General features: G+C 36.5%; 1 protein-coding gene across 2 annotated transcripts in view; it reads right to left on the reverse strand.

Moving 5' to 3' along the window:
* The window catches only part of GLCCI1 (glucocorticoid induced 1), a 52391-nt gene that overhangs the window by 28479 nt on the left and 4847 nt on the right, over positions 1-19065 (reverse strand). For both annotated transcript variants that reach the window (XM_039708331.1, XM_039708323.1), the window contains exon 2: positions 3860-4011. In XM_039708331.1, the coding sequence (XP_039564265.1) occupies positions 3860-4011 (152 nt within the window). The remainder of the gene's footprint in view (positions 1-3859; positions 4012-19065) is intronic.

The raw sequence follows: 19065 nt of genomic DNA on the forward strand, positions 1-19065 counted from the left end.
CTAAAGCATTCAAAGGTCATCTAGAAACTTTACGAAGAAAAATTGCCTAAGAAGTCAATTTGACTATAGATGATGACTCTTAAACATCAGACAGGTTAAGTTAGAATGACAAATCCACAGCTCTACAACGTATCTTATTCCCTGTCCTTTCCGATGTAAAATATCCCACAAAATCAATTACAACTAATATACCAGTAAAAAAGTTTCACGGAACTGAGCCTCTTTGTTCACGTCTGTTAATATTACAGAAAAAAAAAATCTACCCATAAGAAAAAAACAAGTGTCTAATGACAGCCAGCTATACTAAAGCCTTGACCTACCTTGACCACATTTAAGCCTAGAAACTCTGCACTATTCTCTAAGTTAAAGAGAAATAAAAATTCTGAAAGGCATTTTGGAAACTTTCTTCAGTTTCATTTGTTCCATACCTAATTGCCATACACAATGAGAAAAACTGGATTCCAATACTGCTGGATATGCCTAAGTCATCAACTGGAAATCACTGGATAATAAAATGCCACTAGGCCATTTGTTCATTTCTTTGTATTATTTAGATTGAGAAAGACTCCATGACAAACTTTAACCGACAATACTTTTGTCATGACATCAACATCACGTTTCTTTTTAATCTCTCTTCTTTAATTTTATAAGTGTCGTTTAAATTACTTAGCTACTGCCAAATAATTATATTTATCCACTCTGACAATTATCCAAATGTTTCTGAAGACTCCAAGGTTAGACACAGCCATTTCAATATTAAGTTGTTCTTTACACTGTAAAGGGGGAAATACTTAAATGATAAAGCATAAAGAAGTGGTGTTCAAAATTGTTCCATCAGTGCTCCCAGAAGAGACAGAAAAAATGGAGAATGAAATTATACTGAGTTTTAAATGGCCTTAATGAAAAGTTCAGATTTTACAAAGGGAGAAGAAAGTACAATGGAGGAACTCGGGAAGGGGATCACAAAGTGCATCAACACAAGTAACTTCTTATGGTAGGAAGTTTACCTGCATTTCTGAAATACTTAAAACACTACTAAATAAAATTGCATAACTCTGGTTGTTCAAAATGTGCTTCTCCTTAAAGATCAGCTAGTTGCATGCATATGCACATATACACACACAAACGTACATACAGAATTCTGAAAAATACTGAATTGTACAAATACCACAATGCAGTGTTACAGTGCATTTCTCCAAAAGCAAACAACCTTCATTTCTCTTCTGTATTTTCAGTCAAAACACTTGGGGTGAGACGGACACAGAAATATGAACTGTAGTTCCTATTCTATAAGATACGACAAACTAGACCAAGCAAAATTTTGTTCCCTCCCTTATATTATTATGAAGAAACATTTTATTAATGAGTATCGTACAAGTTGAAAGACTTTAAGTGGAAACAAGGACTTGGAATAAAGCTCATTAAAGGTTCATCTGATCACCATGAAGACCAGAAACATTTTTTTTAAAAACAAGAATTCTAAGAAACTTGGAACAGCCATAATCGCCACCTTAACAAAGCTACACAAAATTTGGATTTTAGGTTAATATTTAATTAGGAACAAAATACACCTTTGAAAGAGAAATAATTATTCCACCTACAATGTAAGTTATACTGACAGCATTGTTCTTGAATTTAGAAGTTAAACAAGAGATAATTTATTCTCCAATGAAATATGCTCATACAGAAAAATGGTTTCTTGATTTTCATTAACTTCTTTTTATTTAACTTAATTTGCTATGCATGCACCCTATCAACGACTTGGAACTCATCCTCAGTTCTTGAAATTAGATATACTTCAAACTACACAGAGCTCAAACAACAAAAACCCAGACACACACCAAAACATAAGACAATGTTTTATGATCATCTTCAAGCCTCCCTAGTAAGCATTTTATCTTGGGGGGTGGGGAGGAACAAAAGCGAAAAACCCCCCAAAACCAAAAAAATCCAACCAAACAAAAAGACCCCCCACCAAACAAAAAAAGCCCTCCAACTGGAAATCACTGTGCATATCAATATGCTTGTTCCATTTTACATATTCATAGTCCCAAGTAGTGACTCAACTTAAGCACTGATAAATGCTTGAGTCTGGCACAATTTGAATAAAAAGACAGGTAACATAATCCCATGCTGGAAGATATCCACAAATACAAACCTTGAGATCTCCCTGCTCCTTCCCCTTTGAAATAATACTTCATTTTGTAATGACAACAGTATGCTTTTCCTCTCTTTTATACTTATGCTGAAAAGGTAAAATTTCATTTTTAGTTTCTGAATGAGGCAAAGGGAGGCAGCCAAATGTTCACATAACCTGAACACTTACTTGAGCTCGCTAGGAAAGCAATTTTACTGCCAAATACTTGGAGCTGAAATATTTATAGAACAGTTTGTTTATCTTTTCTGTAACTAGTGAAAATGTTTGTTTGTGAATGTTTAAATATTCTAAATTTTCTATTCATATGAGTATTTGTAAAGATTGATACGCATATGCATTTTAAGAAAGGGGTTGAGAAATACAGTAACTACAAAGCTTTCAAAACAGAAAGACTTTAAAGTCATAGTATTGTGAAAGTAAGGCATCTTGAAAATAAATCCAGGATTAAGGGCTTTTTAAGTAGATCTTTTTGACAGTAAATATGACTGCTGTTTTTTGGCTAAAATTGACTGTCTCATTTCAAAATAAGCAGGACATGAAGACAGCCTTTTACAAAGGGTCCTCATTCCAGTTTCTAAAAATTTTCTTGGAACATTTTAATCATCAGTTTCTCAAATTCATTAAGTAATATTTCTGAACATACAGACACACTTTTTTCTTTTCTAAGCTTTCTGTGCTTATCTTTACCCCATCAAAGGGCTTCCTGTGCTGCATAACACCATATTTTAGAGATGAAGAAACTTCTATATACATTCTAACTTGTCCTGAGAAACTCAGTATTACACAAAAGATCAGAATCATAGAACCTATTTCAAGACCCGTGATAACTATGGATCAGAATCATGGCACAAGAGATAAACAACTGATTTAACAACCAAATCTACATGGCCTGTTAGACTGAAACTGTAACTAAAGAGAGCTGGTTTCTTCTAGTTTCCAATTTAGTTTGGACGAGGACCTCAGATAGCTTATTCCAAACCTCAAAAGCACTGCTGGAAAAAAGAATGCAGCTCCTTTGATAATAATTGGGGAGGGGTGGTTAGAATTATGTCTTTTTAATCTGTTTGACAGTGATCATCTTTGCAGGCAACAAGCTCCAGCACAAGGAGGAAGCAGGCAAGAAAGAACATTCACCTTTCTAGGCAAAGAGCACTGGAGCAGTAGAATGCCCCAGCAACCTACCTGCCAGAGGGTCCTACTAAGGACAGAGCCCTGAAGAGAATCCAAGACTATCACAAGACTATCAGGCATGAATAACCTCAGTGGCCTTCCCTCAGCCCCACACACACAGACAAACACACAGTTTTTGAGACTGACAGATTTATTACCATGATTTAGTAAAATCTTTTAGTTTGTCAGCCATTGATATGTGGACGCCTTTTCTTAAATAATACTCAGCACAATTTTGCATATAGCAGCTTCAAAATAAACCAGATACAAGGCTAAGATTGATATCTGCTTATTTAGCTCAACAGATCTGCCCACACTGAGAAAATGATTTTTAACAACTGTTTTCTAAAAGCATAAAAATATTATCGTCGCATACCATGTTACTGCATTAGCAAAGGTTAAAAAAAGACTACTGTAACTTATTTTAGGATTTCATATTTCTCATAAAATTAAGTGAATCCACATTTCTTCAGAATTGAGCAGACATCAATTATATGAAACATCTCTGTTGTCTTGTTTTACTGCTTTTACCTGAGTAGATTTATCTTTCATACATGAAGGGTAGTGTACATGGGGATCACGTGGCCACTGTCCTGTGAGGTAAGGTCCTGTTATTGTGTCCAAAGAAGAAGTTCGCCTTATGGTACCAGAAGTTCTGATTTGCTGGGATTTTGGCCTGTCCACTGTAGAAAACCAGAACAAAATCAACAAAAAAGTCAGGCTAAATTTGATGTGAAATGTTAAAAGCTAGCTATGACACACAATGGCAAGAATACATCAGAAACCTTTGTCTAAATGCCAAGCTGAAAAGAATGCCATCACATCAAAGCAAATACAACAGACAAAAGAAAAACAAATAGAAAAGGGAAAATGTAAAAGTTACAAAAACCCCAGTCCTTAAGGCGTTCATATCCACAAAGAACTGGGCTACTTATGCTATGTATTTTCATCAGCAAAAAACACCAAGCAAATTTAAATACAGTTATGATGCAACTCAGGAAAGCCAGACATGCAGAAATAGAAAATATAGCACAGCACTTTTTAAGTCAGCTTGCTTAGCTTTCTAAATACTAAAATGCAAATCACGAGAAAAATCATGGTTGTTAAGAGGATGCATATCAAATTTACACTCTTTTCCATATTATTTCATGATTTAAATCAATTCCATACTATTTACAAGATCTCACTGCAGGCCTTAGCAAGCTGAGAGTGTGACTCCATCTTTCCCTCTGACAGAGTGCTGGTCAGAGCAGCTGCCTTGTTTGTTTTCACTCATCATTGTGCCTGCAGTCCTCGACCTCTCCCTGTACTATTCTTGCCATACACCCAGATCACGGAACACTTTTTCTTGCATTTCATTCGGAGAGCAAAGTGCAGGGTGATTCATGAGATTGATGTGGGAAAGAACAGAATTTTATGGCATGGTCTCTGGATTGTCTTTGTCTCCTTTATCCTTTAGGCAAAATTACTTCATATACTCACTTTCTAGACTTCACATTAGCCAACCTAAGCCCTACATGGCAGCTACTGTGTGTTCTGCTCACCCGTACTAAAAGAAATTCACAAGTGACATAACTTCCAAGTTAGTCACATGCCATGCACTGATCTGACCCACCAAACGTGAGAGCAGATCTGCTGGCACCCTTCTGAGTCCAAACATGGCCACTGGCCTTCACAAGTATTTTCTATTTGTGTATTACCTAGAACTGATGGATCTCAAAAGGCAGAATCCATCATCAATGTGATGTATAGCATTCAGCACAATTAGGGTATAGCTTGCACTAATACAGTATGGTTATAGTATGATATATGAAGACAGTGTTAACCCAGACCATTTTAGACAAATATATAGACCTGCTGAAACACTGCATTAGCTACTCATTTTAGGTGAAGGGTTCTAAATAATGCTGTGAATTGGACATGATGTAATGTATCATGCTGACTTTTATACTATAATTATTCTGACTGCCTTACCTATAAATCAAATCTCTACCATTTCTAACAGATCTATCCTCACAGGATTCCAATTGTGACAAATCTGCATTTTAAGAATGATCCTTGAACTATTAAAACTAAAAAAATCTGAAATGCAAAACAGAGATGACAAATTTTAAACATTAAAGTTGTGTTTACATTTGCACTGAAACACAAGTGTACCTAATGGATAAAAAGCAACAAAGAATTCTTCCAACATTCCCTGTCATGCTATGGCTCTATGCTACTCTCTCAGCCCAAGTTTTGAAAGTTTCTTAAAAAAAACCCTTTTAAAACAAGTCAGAAACAATGCACAAGATAATGTTTGAAGATGAGGAAGTAAGGACTAAACCAAATAAAACACAAGACCAAAAGACACAACAAAATATATACAACCAGAGAATTAGTTAAGGCTTGCAACTTGTTCTACACCCCGAGGAAAGGCAACAGAAACCCCAACATTAATAACTAAAATAATGCCATTAAAACTGAAGAGAAATCAACACCACCAAAAATTACTAGTTTTGTTTTTCCATGGCCATCTTGGCAGTGGACTGCAAGACACTGTCAAGCCTTAAAGCTGAGAGAAGAAGTTCAAGACGTGGTTTCCGAAGCCCCTACTATTCATCAATATTTCCCTGAATTAAGGAAATAAACCACTTCTCAACTGCATAAACCAATTCAAGTTAACACTAATTTAATGTCATCCCTATTCCACTGTTTTCTGCACTCCTTCCATCTCCTTTGAGATGGCATGCACAGACAGATGTGTGAATCCACCTGGCAAAATAATCCACTGAGTTTAACGTAATGAAAACTAAAGTGCAGTCCCTAAAGTCATAAACACAGGGTTTTCCCCATTACAGCAGAGTTGGCACAACATAATGGGCAGAAACCACCAGGAGAGCTAGAACAGGAGCAGCCCTGTATTCTGTTCAATAACAGTTTTGGTTCCTCACCTTTTACGATGCATCATTAGAACATAAAAAATAAAGGAGAATATAGGGATCTATAAGCATGACATTTGAAAGAAGTTTTGCAAATTAGCATTTGACAGAGTGTCTTGTATAGTAATGTACTCAGACATGATGGGATGCCCTGGAGAGCATCACTGTACTGGACCCCAATAGTGGCAGATCAGATCAGCTTAAGTAGTTTTCTAAATATTAGAACTGCTCTCAGAGTTTATTTCTTAATCTTGCTTTTCTCACCTCATCATACATCTGGCTTCCCACTACTCTAGGGAGCTACTACATAACACTTCCCAAATTTTCATTATCAATGGAATGTTGATGCTACTATAATGAATACCCTTCTCTTTCTCTGGTTGGAAACTTCATGCTTCAGTTTTCTCAGAGAATCAAAATAGCAGAAGTGCTTCAACAGCTCCTGAAGATAGCCAACAGACTTCAGCATTCAGAAAGGCTTCAACAATACTAAGAAATCTCTAAAATTACAGACTGATTTTATCCAAGTTTCAGACTAAAACCCATCTGACAATATCCCAAGGGTATGAATGGATTTTACTGCAGCAGTAAGTCAAAGGATTGTTGTTTTAGTGACAAGTGAGACATATCATATGAAACTCAGCCCTACCTTAAAATAAGCAAACTTAAGATCACAGCACTTAAGCAGTGTAACATTACCTGAGGAAGTTATGTAGAAATAAGAAAAGCAAGGCATATGCTTGCAGCAAAGCAAAATACCTCACAACCACTGAGATGAGCTTGGTTGATTAGAGCATGATGATAGTAATGCCCAGGTTGTGAGTTTGACCCCTGTATGGCTGCTCTCTTAAGAGTGGGATTCTATGATCCTTGTGAGTCCCAACTCAGAATATTCTGCGATTCTATGTGTTACTTGATACATGTCACAAATTTTAATGGCATGGATTTAGGACAAATTGCTGCACCATTCTAGTTATGAATGTTACACAAAGTGACACAATGGAGCACCTGAAAACTACAGCTGGCAAAATTCAGCGTGATCCTACCTCCCAGCAGGAATCAACTAAAATAACCTGCATGAAATCATGATTCTGCATGCTGCATTGAGAGCAAAGAGAATCCTAGTTATGCCACCTAGACTGACTGAAAAAAGGTTTCCATTTCTCTGACAGCAAAATGTAATTCAGTAAGAGCCTAACAGGACAGCTCTTTTGAGAAGGACAGGGGGCTCAAATAAAACCTATAAAAATAAATAAAACCTGCTGAAACTCTAAAATGAAGAGCTTGCCTTCTCGTCTAGGATAGAGGCAGCTAACCTGCACATAATCTGAAAACCATGTTCACAGTCCATTTTTAGCTTAACTAGCTTTGTGCCACATGTGCAATGAGGAAAATCACCTGCAGAACAGCAAGACTGACAGCTAGCATTGGTAGCAGTAAAAAAAACTGGTTCAGCTCAATCCACCAGAGCTCACCTGTCAACATCTTTTCTTCCCATGTTTCTTTCAACAGTTAGCAAATCCAGTTCAAATTTGGCCAGAACTTTTCCACTACTTACATAGATATAACTAATTTTAAAGGACTAAAATTATCCTGAGAATCTCAGATAACACAGACTCTTCTCAAACTGAGTGAAAAACATGAAATAAAAATAAAATTCATTCTTCTTTGAAACTAAGAGTATTGTCATCTCCCTTTTGATGTCGGCTAATTGTGACACTGTCCTGCCAAAAGTAATGTCTTAACTTCTCTTCTCGAAAGTTCTTGAACTTGAACTATTAACCTGAGACCATGAAATATCAGTAGTAAATTCCACAATAATTTTCATGAGATGTCGTTTCTCTTCAGTTTAGTTGCTTGCACCCTGCACAACCTTCTGGTTACAAGCCACTCATGAAATGAGTCCCAAGCTTAGGACTCATCCATTCCTGAAGAATTTCAGATTTTATCTAGGAAATAAATACTAACTTCAAAAGAATTTTCTCCAAAAATACTGTTGGGAAGACTCACTATGATGGATATCCTAGTCTGCTTAAGACTCTTTTCAAGAGCCACAAAGTCAGAGTTCAAATAGTCTGGCCCAAAAAATATTCAGAGACTGTGTACACCACCATAAAATAGTATCAGATATTTCTAGGACATTCCTATCAGATCTGACAAGAAATTTACAACACTCTACTAACCCAATGAGATGCAGAAGTGCCTGTGTGAGTGCTTCTGAAATAATGAATTATGTGGGAATGCAGTCTAGGAAATCAAAAACTAGAAATGGAAAGCTGAATATTGAGGAATGGTGACCCACAGTGAATGATGGCCCGGCATCACTTAAGTCACATTTCCCACAGCAGCTACTGATGACTGTCCTACAGCTAATTAAAGTCCCCTCTCCTGTTACATCCTGCAAAAGCATGAAAAAGATACACTTGCTCTTGCATACTTTGGACAGTGATTCCCTGAGTAACATAAAAGCACCCTGTAAAAGCATGAAAAAGAGATACACTTGCTCTTGCATACTTTGGACAGTGATTCCCTGAGTAACATAAAAGCAGATTTCTGGATTCAAGAGAACTCTGTCTCTGAGGAGTCTGGTTTGTTTGGTTTTTTTGCTTGCTTTTTAAGCATGTATATAGTGACATGGTACTGATATCTGAATGTACATCTTATTGGTCTCTCCTGCTCTAATTAATTCAAGAGAACTCTGTCTCTGAGGAATCTGGTCAAGGGACGTTTGTTTGGTTTTTCTGCTTGCTTTTTAAGCATGTATATAGTGGCATGGTACTGATATCTGAATGTACATCTTATTGGTCTCTCCTGCTCTAATTATGTAGGTAGATGGTCAAACTGGTGCATGTTTAATTTGCAGAACTTGTCTCTATGACTCTGCCAGGAAAAAGATTGAATAATGGGGATTTAGAGGCCACTCTAAAAAAATATTTCAATCTTTATTCTCAAGAAGGCTTTTCTCTTGTAATTGGAGCCAAAATCTCTCATGAAAAAGATTAACAAGGGATTTGGGGTCCCCTGAAGTTTTACTCTAGAGAAGTAAAGAGATCTATTGGCTCAAAAGACATTTCCCAGTTGCCAGTGACTGACAGACTTGTTTCTGACCCAATCTGCTAAATGGCTGCATGACTGCATTAACAGTTCAGAAAGGTGCAGAGCAACAAAGAGCATGCTGTTTGCCATGTACTGCTCACACAAAATAACAAAAAATAGGATTTTAAATAGGATCTTAAAAAAACCCCACAGCACCCTTCTATGTAATTGAAAAGAAAAAAACCATGAAATTACTGCACTCTTCCTTCATAATTTCAAATTAAATAGCATAATCTCTTTAATAGCTTAAAACAAAATACTAGCATTTTGAAACATTTAAAAGGCAGCACCATGCTTTGCTACCAAAATGATAATTCTAAAAGAATATAAGAAGAGACAATCTTTTTAAGTTACCTCCGATACATCTCTAAAGTATTTTACATTCAGCTCCTTAAAACTTGTTTTCATTATGTGCACCACACTGGTTTTGGTTTAGTTTTATCAACTTCAGAAATTATTCCCCAGTTTCTATCTTTAGAAATCACAAGAGAGAATGACTAAAAATGAAGAGGGTTGACATTCTGAAGTTACTACCCTAAAGAGACAGACAAAATCCACTCTAATTTCCTCTCCTCATCCTAACTGAAGGGAAAAATAAAGGCAGCACAGAGCAGCACCATAATCTAACCAAGGCTCCAACAACTAAAACCATGCAGAAAGCAGGCTACTTCTTGAGAGGGAAGAGCTTTTCAAAGATCCAGGTCCATGAATCATATGCCTTCTACATCCAGAATTCTTCAGGGAGAAAAGAATAAATAAATAAAGAGGGGAGCCAGTCTTCCACACAGATCATTTTACAGTCTGGTAGTCAGGATTGATTTGGTTTTGTACCTGACAAGGCTTATGAGAATTCAGACTGAACTGCAAGAAACAGAAGTCTATCAAGGCAGGACATTACCTATACTGGTAAAACAACTTAAGACAAAACCAGCTGGTTCCTTCTAAGGAAAACTGTACACACACCAACCCACAGAATGGGATTTAGCAATCAACTATATTGAGTTATCTTTTATAGGTATGACTAAGTCATCTAAAAAGGGAAGAGATCTTCTGGTTAGTCACTGAACAACCACACAGGTTAAGGCATTTCTTTCCATAATGGAGGTTTCATGCAAGGTTCTCAAGGACACCTAGCCACACAGGATGGCACAGTGGCAGGGCTAGTATGGACACCAGTGGAAGAAGAACACATGGATGAATTTGTAGGCGTATTTCACTGGACCTGCAGCTGACAAAAGTCCTGGTTGCCCATGCATGTATGTTGAAGCAAGGTCTCTGCTTCATGTCCCTTATTCCCCCAACCAGAGGTACAGGTAAAATGTGACTATGAATATGTTTCAGAAGTCAGATTTTGTCAGAAGCAAAACTCCCCTATTAAAAATCAACGTTTTCCTTAGGGATCAAACACAGAAAGAATGCTCTAATCTCCATAAGAAAAGTAAACAAACCATATGGCAGAAAGTTTCAGCCAGCTAAAGCTAAACTACTCTTCTAACAAGGATTACTGCTGGCATGTATAGGACCTGTAGGATTTCATATCACAAAAGCCTGCTTTGTTCAACAGATGTAACCTACACACTCACACTCTTCTAACAAGATGACATGTAGGTAAAAAGCACTAATTCCAAACCTTCATATTTTTATGTATTTTATGTTTTTAGAATATAGTTTTCTTTGTAAGATCATTACTTCAAATTTAAATACTACACAAATACCTAAACTTAGGTATAAATACCTAATTTTAGGTATAAAGTGTTTGTACTCTAAAGTTAAGACAAATTTGATTGGAGCTCAGCAGCTAGGCACTTGGGAAAAAGCACAATGAAACAACCATCAACTGCTGGACACTTCAGCAGATACAAAGAATTTCCTTCCTCTTAGTTCATTAATTTAGATCAGCTGAATCATCTATTCTATGTATCCAATATTGAGAATCAAACTGGGAACCAAGAACAGCACTAAAGCTTGAGGTGCTTGGGGTCAATATAAACACATGCAGTTTGTTCAGAAACTGAAGAACACTTTTTTCAAATAAACTTGATGTCTTTATAACAACAACAAAAAACCCCTTCAAAGTCAATAGTTAAAATTTAACAAGATGTAGAAAGTCAGGCTTTTGTAAACCTTTAATCTAATTCTTCTTTCCATCAAAATGCAGCTGGACATAATAATGAATAAAACAAATCAGAAGGCACAACTCACCATTTCCATAATCAAAATACACAAAGAACTGTAATCAATGCACAGAAGCTATACAATGCCATCATAATGATCACCAATTATTAGAGATAGAAAGCATTCTCCTAGCTAGAGCAAATAATACTAAACAACAATAATATATTTTCTTGCAAAAAATTTTTGAAAATAGAAATGCAAAACCAGATTAAAATTGATTGCCTAAATGAGAGTGCTCAACTTTGATGATTAAATAATCTTTTCATTATCAGTAAAGACATAGAAACAAAGGACTAGAAACAACTTCCAAATCTGGAGCCCACTTTGCAACTATCACTGACAAAACACAATCACTTCAAAACAGAGTATACAGTCAGTCTTACAGGAGATATTTGGCATCACAACTCCTACTAGAAAAATAACGCAGGATCTTTTCTTTTCCTGATGGTTTCAGGCCCTCTTACAGTTTAATATATAAATATTTACATTGTCAATCCAATCCACCTGCTCATTCCCTTCCTGGCTCACCTGGATTCTGACAAAGCAACTGTATTTTTATCCAGATTTTTTTACAATCACACAGTTAAACTTCTAAGGACTCACACAGTGAGTCCTTCTCTGAGTCAGCTCCAGTTTGACTTTACCTTTCTTGAACTACGGAGCATGAAAAGAGTGTGGAGTACACCATTTAATGCCTCAGCAGCCCCTGTGTGGCCAAGTGCTCTTCATATGAGATCAGACTTGTGCCCAGTTTTTCACTTACTTCATGTTGGCAGTTCAGAGATCTTACCATCACCCAACTCCACCCCCCAGAATTTTCAAATTAGATGCTCCTCCTGTGAGGAAAAGATACTCTGATTGAGTACAACCCCACATACATTAACTTCCACTTTTTACTTTTAAATGTAATTTTTTAACTTATTACTTCAATTCCCATGGCTCTTAAACTCTTCTTGCATAATCTTCCTGTGTACTAATTAAACCTCTCAATATTCATCAATGGTTTCATCACCCTAATTTCAAAATTTGCCTAAACAGATAACATCTACTTCCCGTCTAGGGGATCAGTTTTCTTATCAAATCGACCAGGTTAGCATTACAACACTTGGAAAGCTCATTTTGCACTTTAACATTTCTCCCTGGTTTCTACCACCCCTTCCAATTTTTTCTCAATTTCCACCAATAGTTCTCCATACTTTAGAACTAGACACAACGTTTTTCACATTTTTAAAACATCAGCATTGCTGATATACCTGCTATACTCAGGACGTATGTATTCTCTCTACCAACACAACTTCCTCAGAAATTTGAAGGCAATGTCAATTTCTGAGTAGGCTTTCCTAGAATCCTGCAATGGACATCTCTGAATTGACTTTACTGAAATATGCAATCTGTATTTACTACAGTCTTGGTAATTCCTAATTCCAAATTATCCTTGTCCCTTAGAATTTGGTGGTTTTTTTACCTTTCTGGGTTAAAAATCACTGTCCTTACGGAAAGTGATTTCTTAGACTTTTTTCTAGTGAGTGCAAAGCATTGAATAAATATCTGTGCTATTTCCTCTGAGACTGTAGCCACTACTCCTTGGATCTGACTTTGAAACCATACATTCTAGCAGATCACTCTCAGATCATTCTCAGATCTTTTTTTCTTCATACCAAATGGTTACAACTTTTTCCTCATTTTTCAGTCTGCATGTTTCTATTAGCTCTCTTAAACCACACAAAGTCCAAGCCTGTTCATGTTTTAACAATTCTCAGCTAAGGTTCACCTTTTGATTGGTAACATGACATTCTTTCCTCAGTTCTTCCTGCAGTTTCTTGCAGGCGCTCTGCTTATTCCTAGCAGCCTTTCTGAGGTCAGTGTCCATGCAATCAGATCACATCCTCGAACTTTTCTGATGTCTGAAAGACTCCAATAGTATTAACAATTTTCATTAAAACAGATTCTCTATTATTCAAGGCAGAGCAACCCCATTTAGACAAATTTTCAAACTACTTCCTTCTGAAATCCAAAACTTTACTCCAGATGCATGAGTTTTAAACAAACCTCTACATAGGATTTTCTTCTTTTGCTGTATATGCATGCAAATTTGCATGACTAAACAAAGGCTAGATCTAACATTTCTTTCATGTACAGTGTCAGCACATCCATTTCTTCTGCTTCTCCGAAATTCTGAGCTGTTACAGTTGGTAATTCTGATCTTCAATGTAGCCAATCTAAGTTTCTACTATAAATCTTGCTGTGAAAAGATCTCCCTGTATCCTTCAACTTCATATTAAAGGCTATACACACCACTAAAGAAAAATCATGAGCCTCCAATTATCTGAATAGCCTAGTTCCTTCTTTGGAAGAGATTAAGGTAGATCTACACAACAGATTTACAAAATATTTTAAATAATATATGGACTGCACACTTTGCTGAACAACTTGTTTTGAAAGATTGAGCCTTTCTTTCTACAGCAACACCAAAGTTTATTTGGATCTTCCACATGGACAATATCCTACACTGAGTACGTGTTTTCAGTCAGTTCCTTGTATGGACATTTCTCAAATACACACTACTTTTAAACATGCGTGAGTTAATCACATTTTTGCCCATGAGAAATTTTTCTCTTCCAGATTAGGCCTTTTCCTTGCTCCCTTTGAAAAGAACAGAAAGTATTTCAAATGTATTTTATCGTTTCTTTGTGGGTGAAGAAAACATTGCAGAGATAATTATTACAGGCAGGTTATCAGGTATAACAAAGGAGCCACTGAAGGTGAAATAGAAGAGGAATCAGAGTATGAGAGAAAGGAAGTGTGGTATTCCACTATCAATTGCCATAATTAAGCAAACACAGCTATCAGTTAAGAATGAAGATTTTAAGACCTTGAACAGAAATTTACTCCTGTGAAGACAGCTTCTCCTTTAACCTGGCAGTTTCCCAGCTACTGTGTAAACCTAAGTCTCATTCTGCATTCTTCAGCAGTTAGCTGGTATTTTTAGAGTCACACTGGTCAAAGTCTGTTCCGGGACACAGCGTAAATCTGGGTTTAACTTTCAGCAAGCAGCTCAACTCTTCATTGCTTTGAAAAGCAGAAAGTTAAGACATCACATATAACAAAGATTTAGAATAATATATGCTGAATATGGAGGTGTAACATCTAGAGTCAAAGCTGCAAAGCCACTTGGTTTTCATAATGTACTTTCCATGGCTCCAGATTCCAGAAAGACTGACTAGCTGACACTCAGCACTGAACTGGACTCCATATGTGAGCACTGGACTCACCCAACCTTTCCAGAGCACAAACAGCACCACTGAGGTACCTACTATAGCCACCACCATCTTCCAGTCCTGCTGGGCTAGGGAGCTCTGCCATGGCATGCAGAAAGAGTGGTACTGGGATCACGTTAAATAGCTACAGAAATTCATAGCTCTTGAAGAGCTGGCTCCTCTATGCTGTCTCTGTAGCCTGAGTTATGGGAACACAGCACAAGATTTTCAAGGTTTATCCAGTTTATTTCTGATCCAGCATGGACACAGCACTTCATCTAAGGAAAGCAACTGCACTGTTATCCCTGAAAGCCACATGTTCACAAACCTGGAGTTTTTTATCTGCACTTAGGTAATCTGCTCCCAAAGAGCCAACTTCTGACTTCATGGCATAATTTGAAGTGGGGTTTGTATTTACAGGGTAATTTCTGCAGCCTATGATTAATTGAATTAGCTAGTAATTGAACACTGAATAACAAAAACTTGTTCCCTGGTAAGAACATGTTATTTCCAAATGATAGCTTGGTCTCCAACTGCTGACAAATGTCAAACAATTATTAGAGTTTTGATTTTTCTAGTTTTGTACTGCAGCCCAAGCACCTATATTAAAATGTTTGGGGTTCTTTTTCTAACTATGTAGAATTTTTAAAAATGTAAACACCAAGATAATCCAGCTAGCCAACCTTTACTAATTATTTATTTCAGAACTCCAGAATAGGCATTGTACATCAAAACACCTGAGATTAAAAGGCACATAATATAACAATACCCACATTGCCATACATTTAATCAGTTCACAACTGAGTAACTACTGTTACACAAAACATTTCTAGAAGACGTATTTATATTTATTATATAAAATTAATTTAGCTACAGAAATTCATTTCAAATTCAAGTATGAATGTTAGTCATCTTGCAATGACCTGACAGTCAGAAATCAGTAGTCATTCCTGATGTTCAGAAGTGTTTTTACAACACTGCTTGATGCCTGGTGGTAAGGGCATAGGAAAGGAGGCTCAGGGTAACCTTTTCCAAACAGGTGACTAGCATTGTTCAAGGAATGAGACACTTAAATTATTATTCTTGTTTAGGCTATCTCTCAGCAGATTGAGAAGAAAATATTCTAAAGAGGATATTAGATTATTCAAAAACTATGACAAAACTACTACCTACTGCTCTTGTGAGCAAAATACAAGACACTTTCTTCCTAAAGAGGAAACAATGTGTAGTTTAGGCAAAACTAGTTTCAAGTTGTGCAAAATAAATAGCACGTAAGAGCCAAGGCTATCATTCACTCATGTGAGAACAATATCCATTGGAAACAGCTACTCCTCAATCTAACACCAGCAGCAGTGAAAGTCAAATCCTATAAACACCAACATCAGTGGCATCATTTATCACTGGGGCATATGCAACACTAAATAAGGAAGCCTAACCATACAGTACTTTGCATTAAGGTTTCAAAATTCAAGCTGGTAACATTTCATCACCTACTGGGAAGTATATACAATCTGCAAAGCAACAATATCTAATAGAGAAAGCTAATTAAGAGATCTAATACTACAAAAAAATGAAAACCTCCCATCACAACCATCTTCAATGACCTAAAACAAACCGTTTAGTGTACTTTGCATTAAGGTTTCAAAACTCAAGCTGGTAACATTTTGTCACCTACTGGGAAGTAAATACAATCTGCAAAGCAACAATATCTAATATGAAAAGCTAATTAAGATCAAATACTACAAAAAATGAAAACCTCCCATCACAACCATCTTCAATGACCTAAAACAAACCGTTTAGTTTAATCCCCCATTTACAAATTTTTTGTGCAGAAAACTGTTATAGCTTGAGTGCAGACACTCACTCCTTCTGGATGTTTTTTCTCCCTGTCAGAGAAAACTAATCTAACAGGGTGAATAGTTTGGCAGGAATCAGCAGCTGCAGCTAGGAAGTGCATATACCAAAGGAGGAGAAGTGAAATGAACACACCCAGGGCAGACAGTATTACAGGGCCTGAGCCAGCAGGCTGAGGGCACTCCTCAACTCTACCACACCTGGCCTGCCTGTGCTTCCTTCCACAACAGACTTCCAGAAGCTAAATGTTTTCCCCTGCCCTACTAACAGGAGACCTTGGCAGAGCAAAGTTATCACCAGACAATCCAAAGGGGCCATGTAACAGAAGAGCTCTGGTCCTAAGCCCAGACTCACACAGCTGGGAGAGCAGAGAAGAATTCCTCAGAGTGCATGTTTTTCAGTTTCAGCTGTGGATGAAGGCTTCCATGGACACCATCTCAGCTTCGGGAAGGTAAGAACCAGAGAGCCCAACTCGCCATTCCAAAGGATTTCTATTACACACTGGGTCATGATACTCTGTGTGCTACCCATACTGCAGAAGCCTCTGATCCCTTTCTACACCTCAGCATTCAATCTCCAATTCAAAACTGTAGTGGAGAAGAGCTTCAGAGTCACATGAGATGGGGAAAAAATAAAGCATAACTGAAAGACTATCTCATTTTGGGGAAGTGAATATACATTCAAATATACATATACATTGCTATTCAGAATTTGATTATTAAGTACAAACACGCATTTTCCTTTACCCTGATCTCCAATGCTCTTCATTGTGCAAGTACCCAAACCTCAAAAATGGTGACACAAAGGAAAAGGTCATAATTTCAGGCTGACAAGTTGCTGTGATGTATTCTAATGATGAGATGTAAATAATATTTTACTTGCCTGAAAATGCCTTAAGCCATTGTTTAAGCACTACAAAAGGAGGCAGCACTGAAAGACTAACATAAACATCCATTTAAATACTAACACTAAAGCAAAATTATGATCATTGTCAGTTAAATACCTGAGCACAATTTTCCAGTTATGTATGTTTAATACACGGTCATTTTTTTCATCAATAAGAGATACTTATTAAAAATGCTAGTTGATGTTTAAACTCTATTATTTTCAACTTCCCAAGAACTCATGCATTTCATGTGAAATCCATGAAGAACTACCTATTTTGTCAAGTGCTGGCAACACTGTTCTCTAGTGAAGTAACTGTGAACTGATTTAAAGAGGAACTTTCATTTTTCACTGCAAGTTAAAAAAATATTATCTTCTTCAGATAAAGAGAATTAATCAACTGGCAAAGCCCCATTTAAAATATATTGCAGACAGTCACACTGAAACACTGAGGAGCAAATACTCTATTTCCAATACATTTTGCATTATTACAACTACTGCTTTCAAGTCTGGACTTAACTGAAACTTCAGAATTACTGCATCAGTTATTTTTATTGGGTTTTTTTTCATAATGATATAGAGTAATAGCACAAAATCCATTTTAAAAATAACTGGCTTTCCACTGTGAATTTTTGCAATACAGCAGTCTATACTTGATGAACACTGCCTTTTTTATAAGATTCTAAGACACACTCCACTGATCTACCTTCCCTGCATTTTAAAATACATTTTAAGAACCTCCATTCACCCCACCACCATGGGAAAGAAAACAACAAAACACAGGAACCATGAATTTCAGAAACCAAATTTCAGTATTTGCCACTGTTTTGCTATGCACAGATGTCGGCAAGTAACTTCAGTTTGGCCACATGTAAGACAAAAATACTTGCTTATGACCAAAGAATAAGAATTAAAGATCAAGTAGTGATTTAAAACAGGTATAATCATATACTTCTTAAGTTAGGTTTGTTTGGTTTTTTTTCCATGAAACAGGGAGGTTCTGTCTTCAAAGCTAATGCCTTGGTACAGCACTATTCAAGTTCAATACAGAAAATAACTTTCTCTTTTTTCTTCCTGCAATTTAACACCTGAAAGAAGCTCAATTAATTTGTTTTAAAAAGCATTATTTATTAAAGACATTTAATAAATTCTCATTTATAGTCATGTTAAAACATATAACTAAAAAGGCTTTGAGTTCAGGGTCTTTTATGTCACCATATTATATTCCAATGAAAGCTATTTTGGGAAGCCACAGGGAGAAAGCTGGAGCAAAACTGTTTTGGCCATACAATTATGGGAATACTGCATTATTCAGGGATCAGGAAATAGGAAGCGTCACAAAAATTACTTCCTTACCTACATTTGCTAGAAATAAAGGCAACATCTTCTTGATCTGTGGTATAAATGCTTATGATGCCAAAATACTGGATGGTTTGAATCTAGTATATTAAACTAATTCTACCTTTTGAAGTACAAATTTTGGGTGTTTTTTTTTTTTAATACTGACATCCCTTACAAGTCTAGAGATCAAAAATATTGTTTGTTTTAC

Source organism: Passer montanus, unplaced genomic scaffold, assembly GCF_014805655.1.
Source record: "Passer montanus isolate IOZ18808 unplaced genomic scaffold, ASM1480565v1 scaffold10, whole genome shotgun sequence".
NCBI lineage: Eukaryota > Metazoa > Chordata > Aves > Passeriformes > Passeridae > Passer > Passer montanus.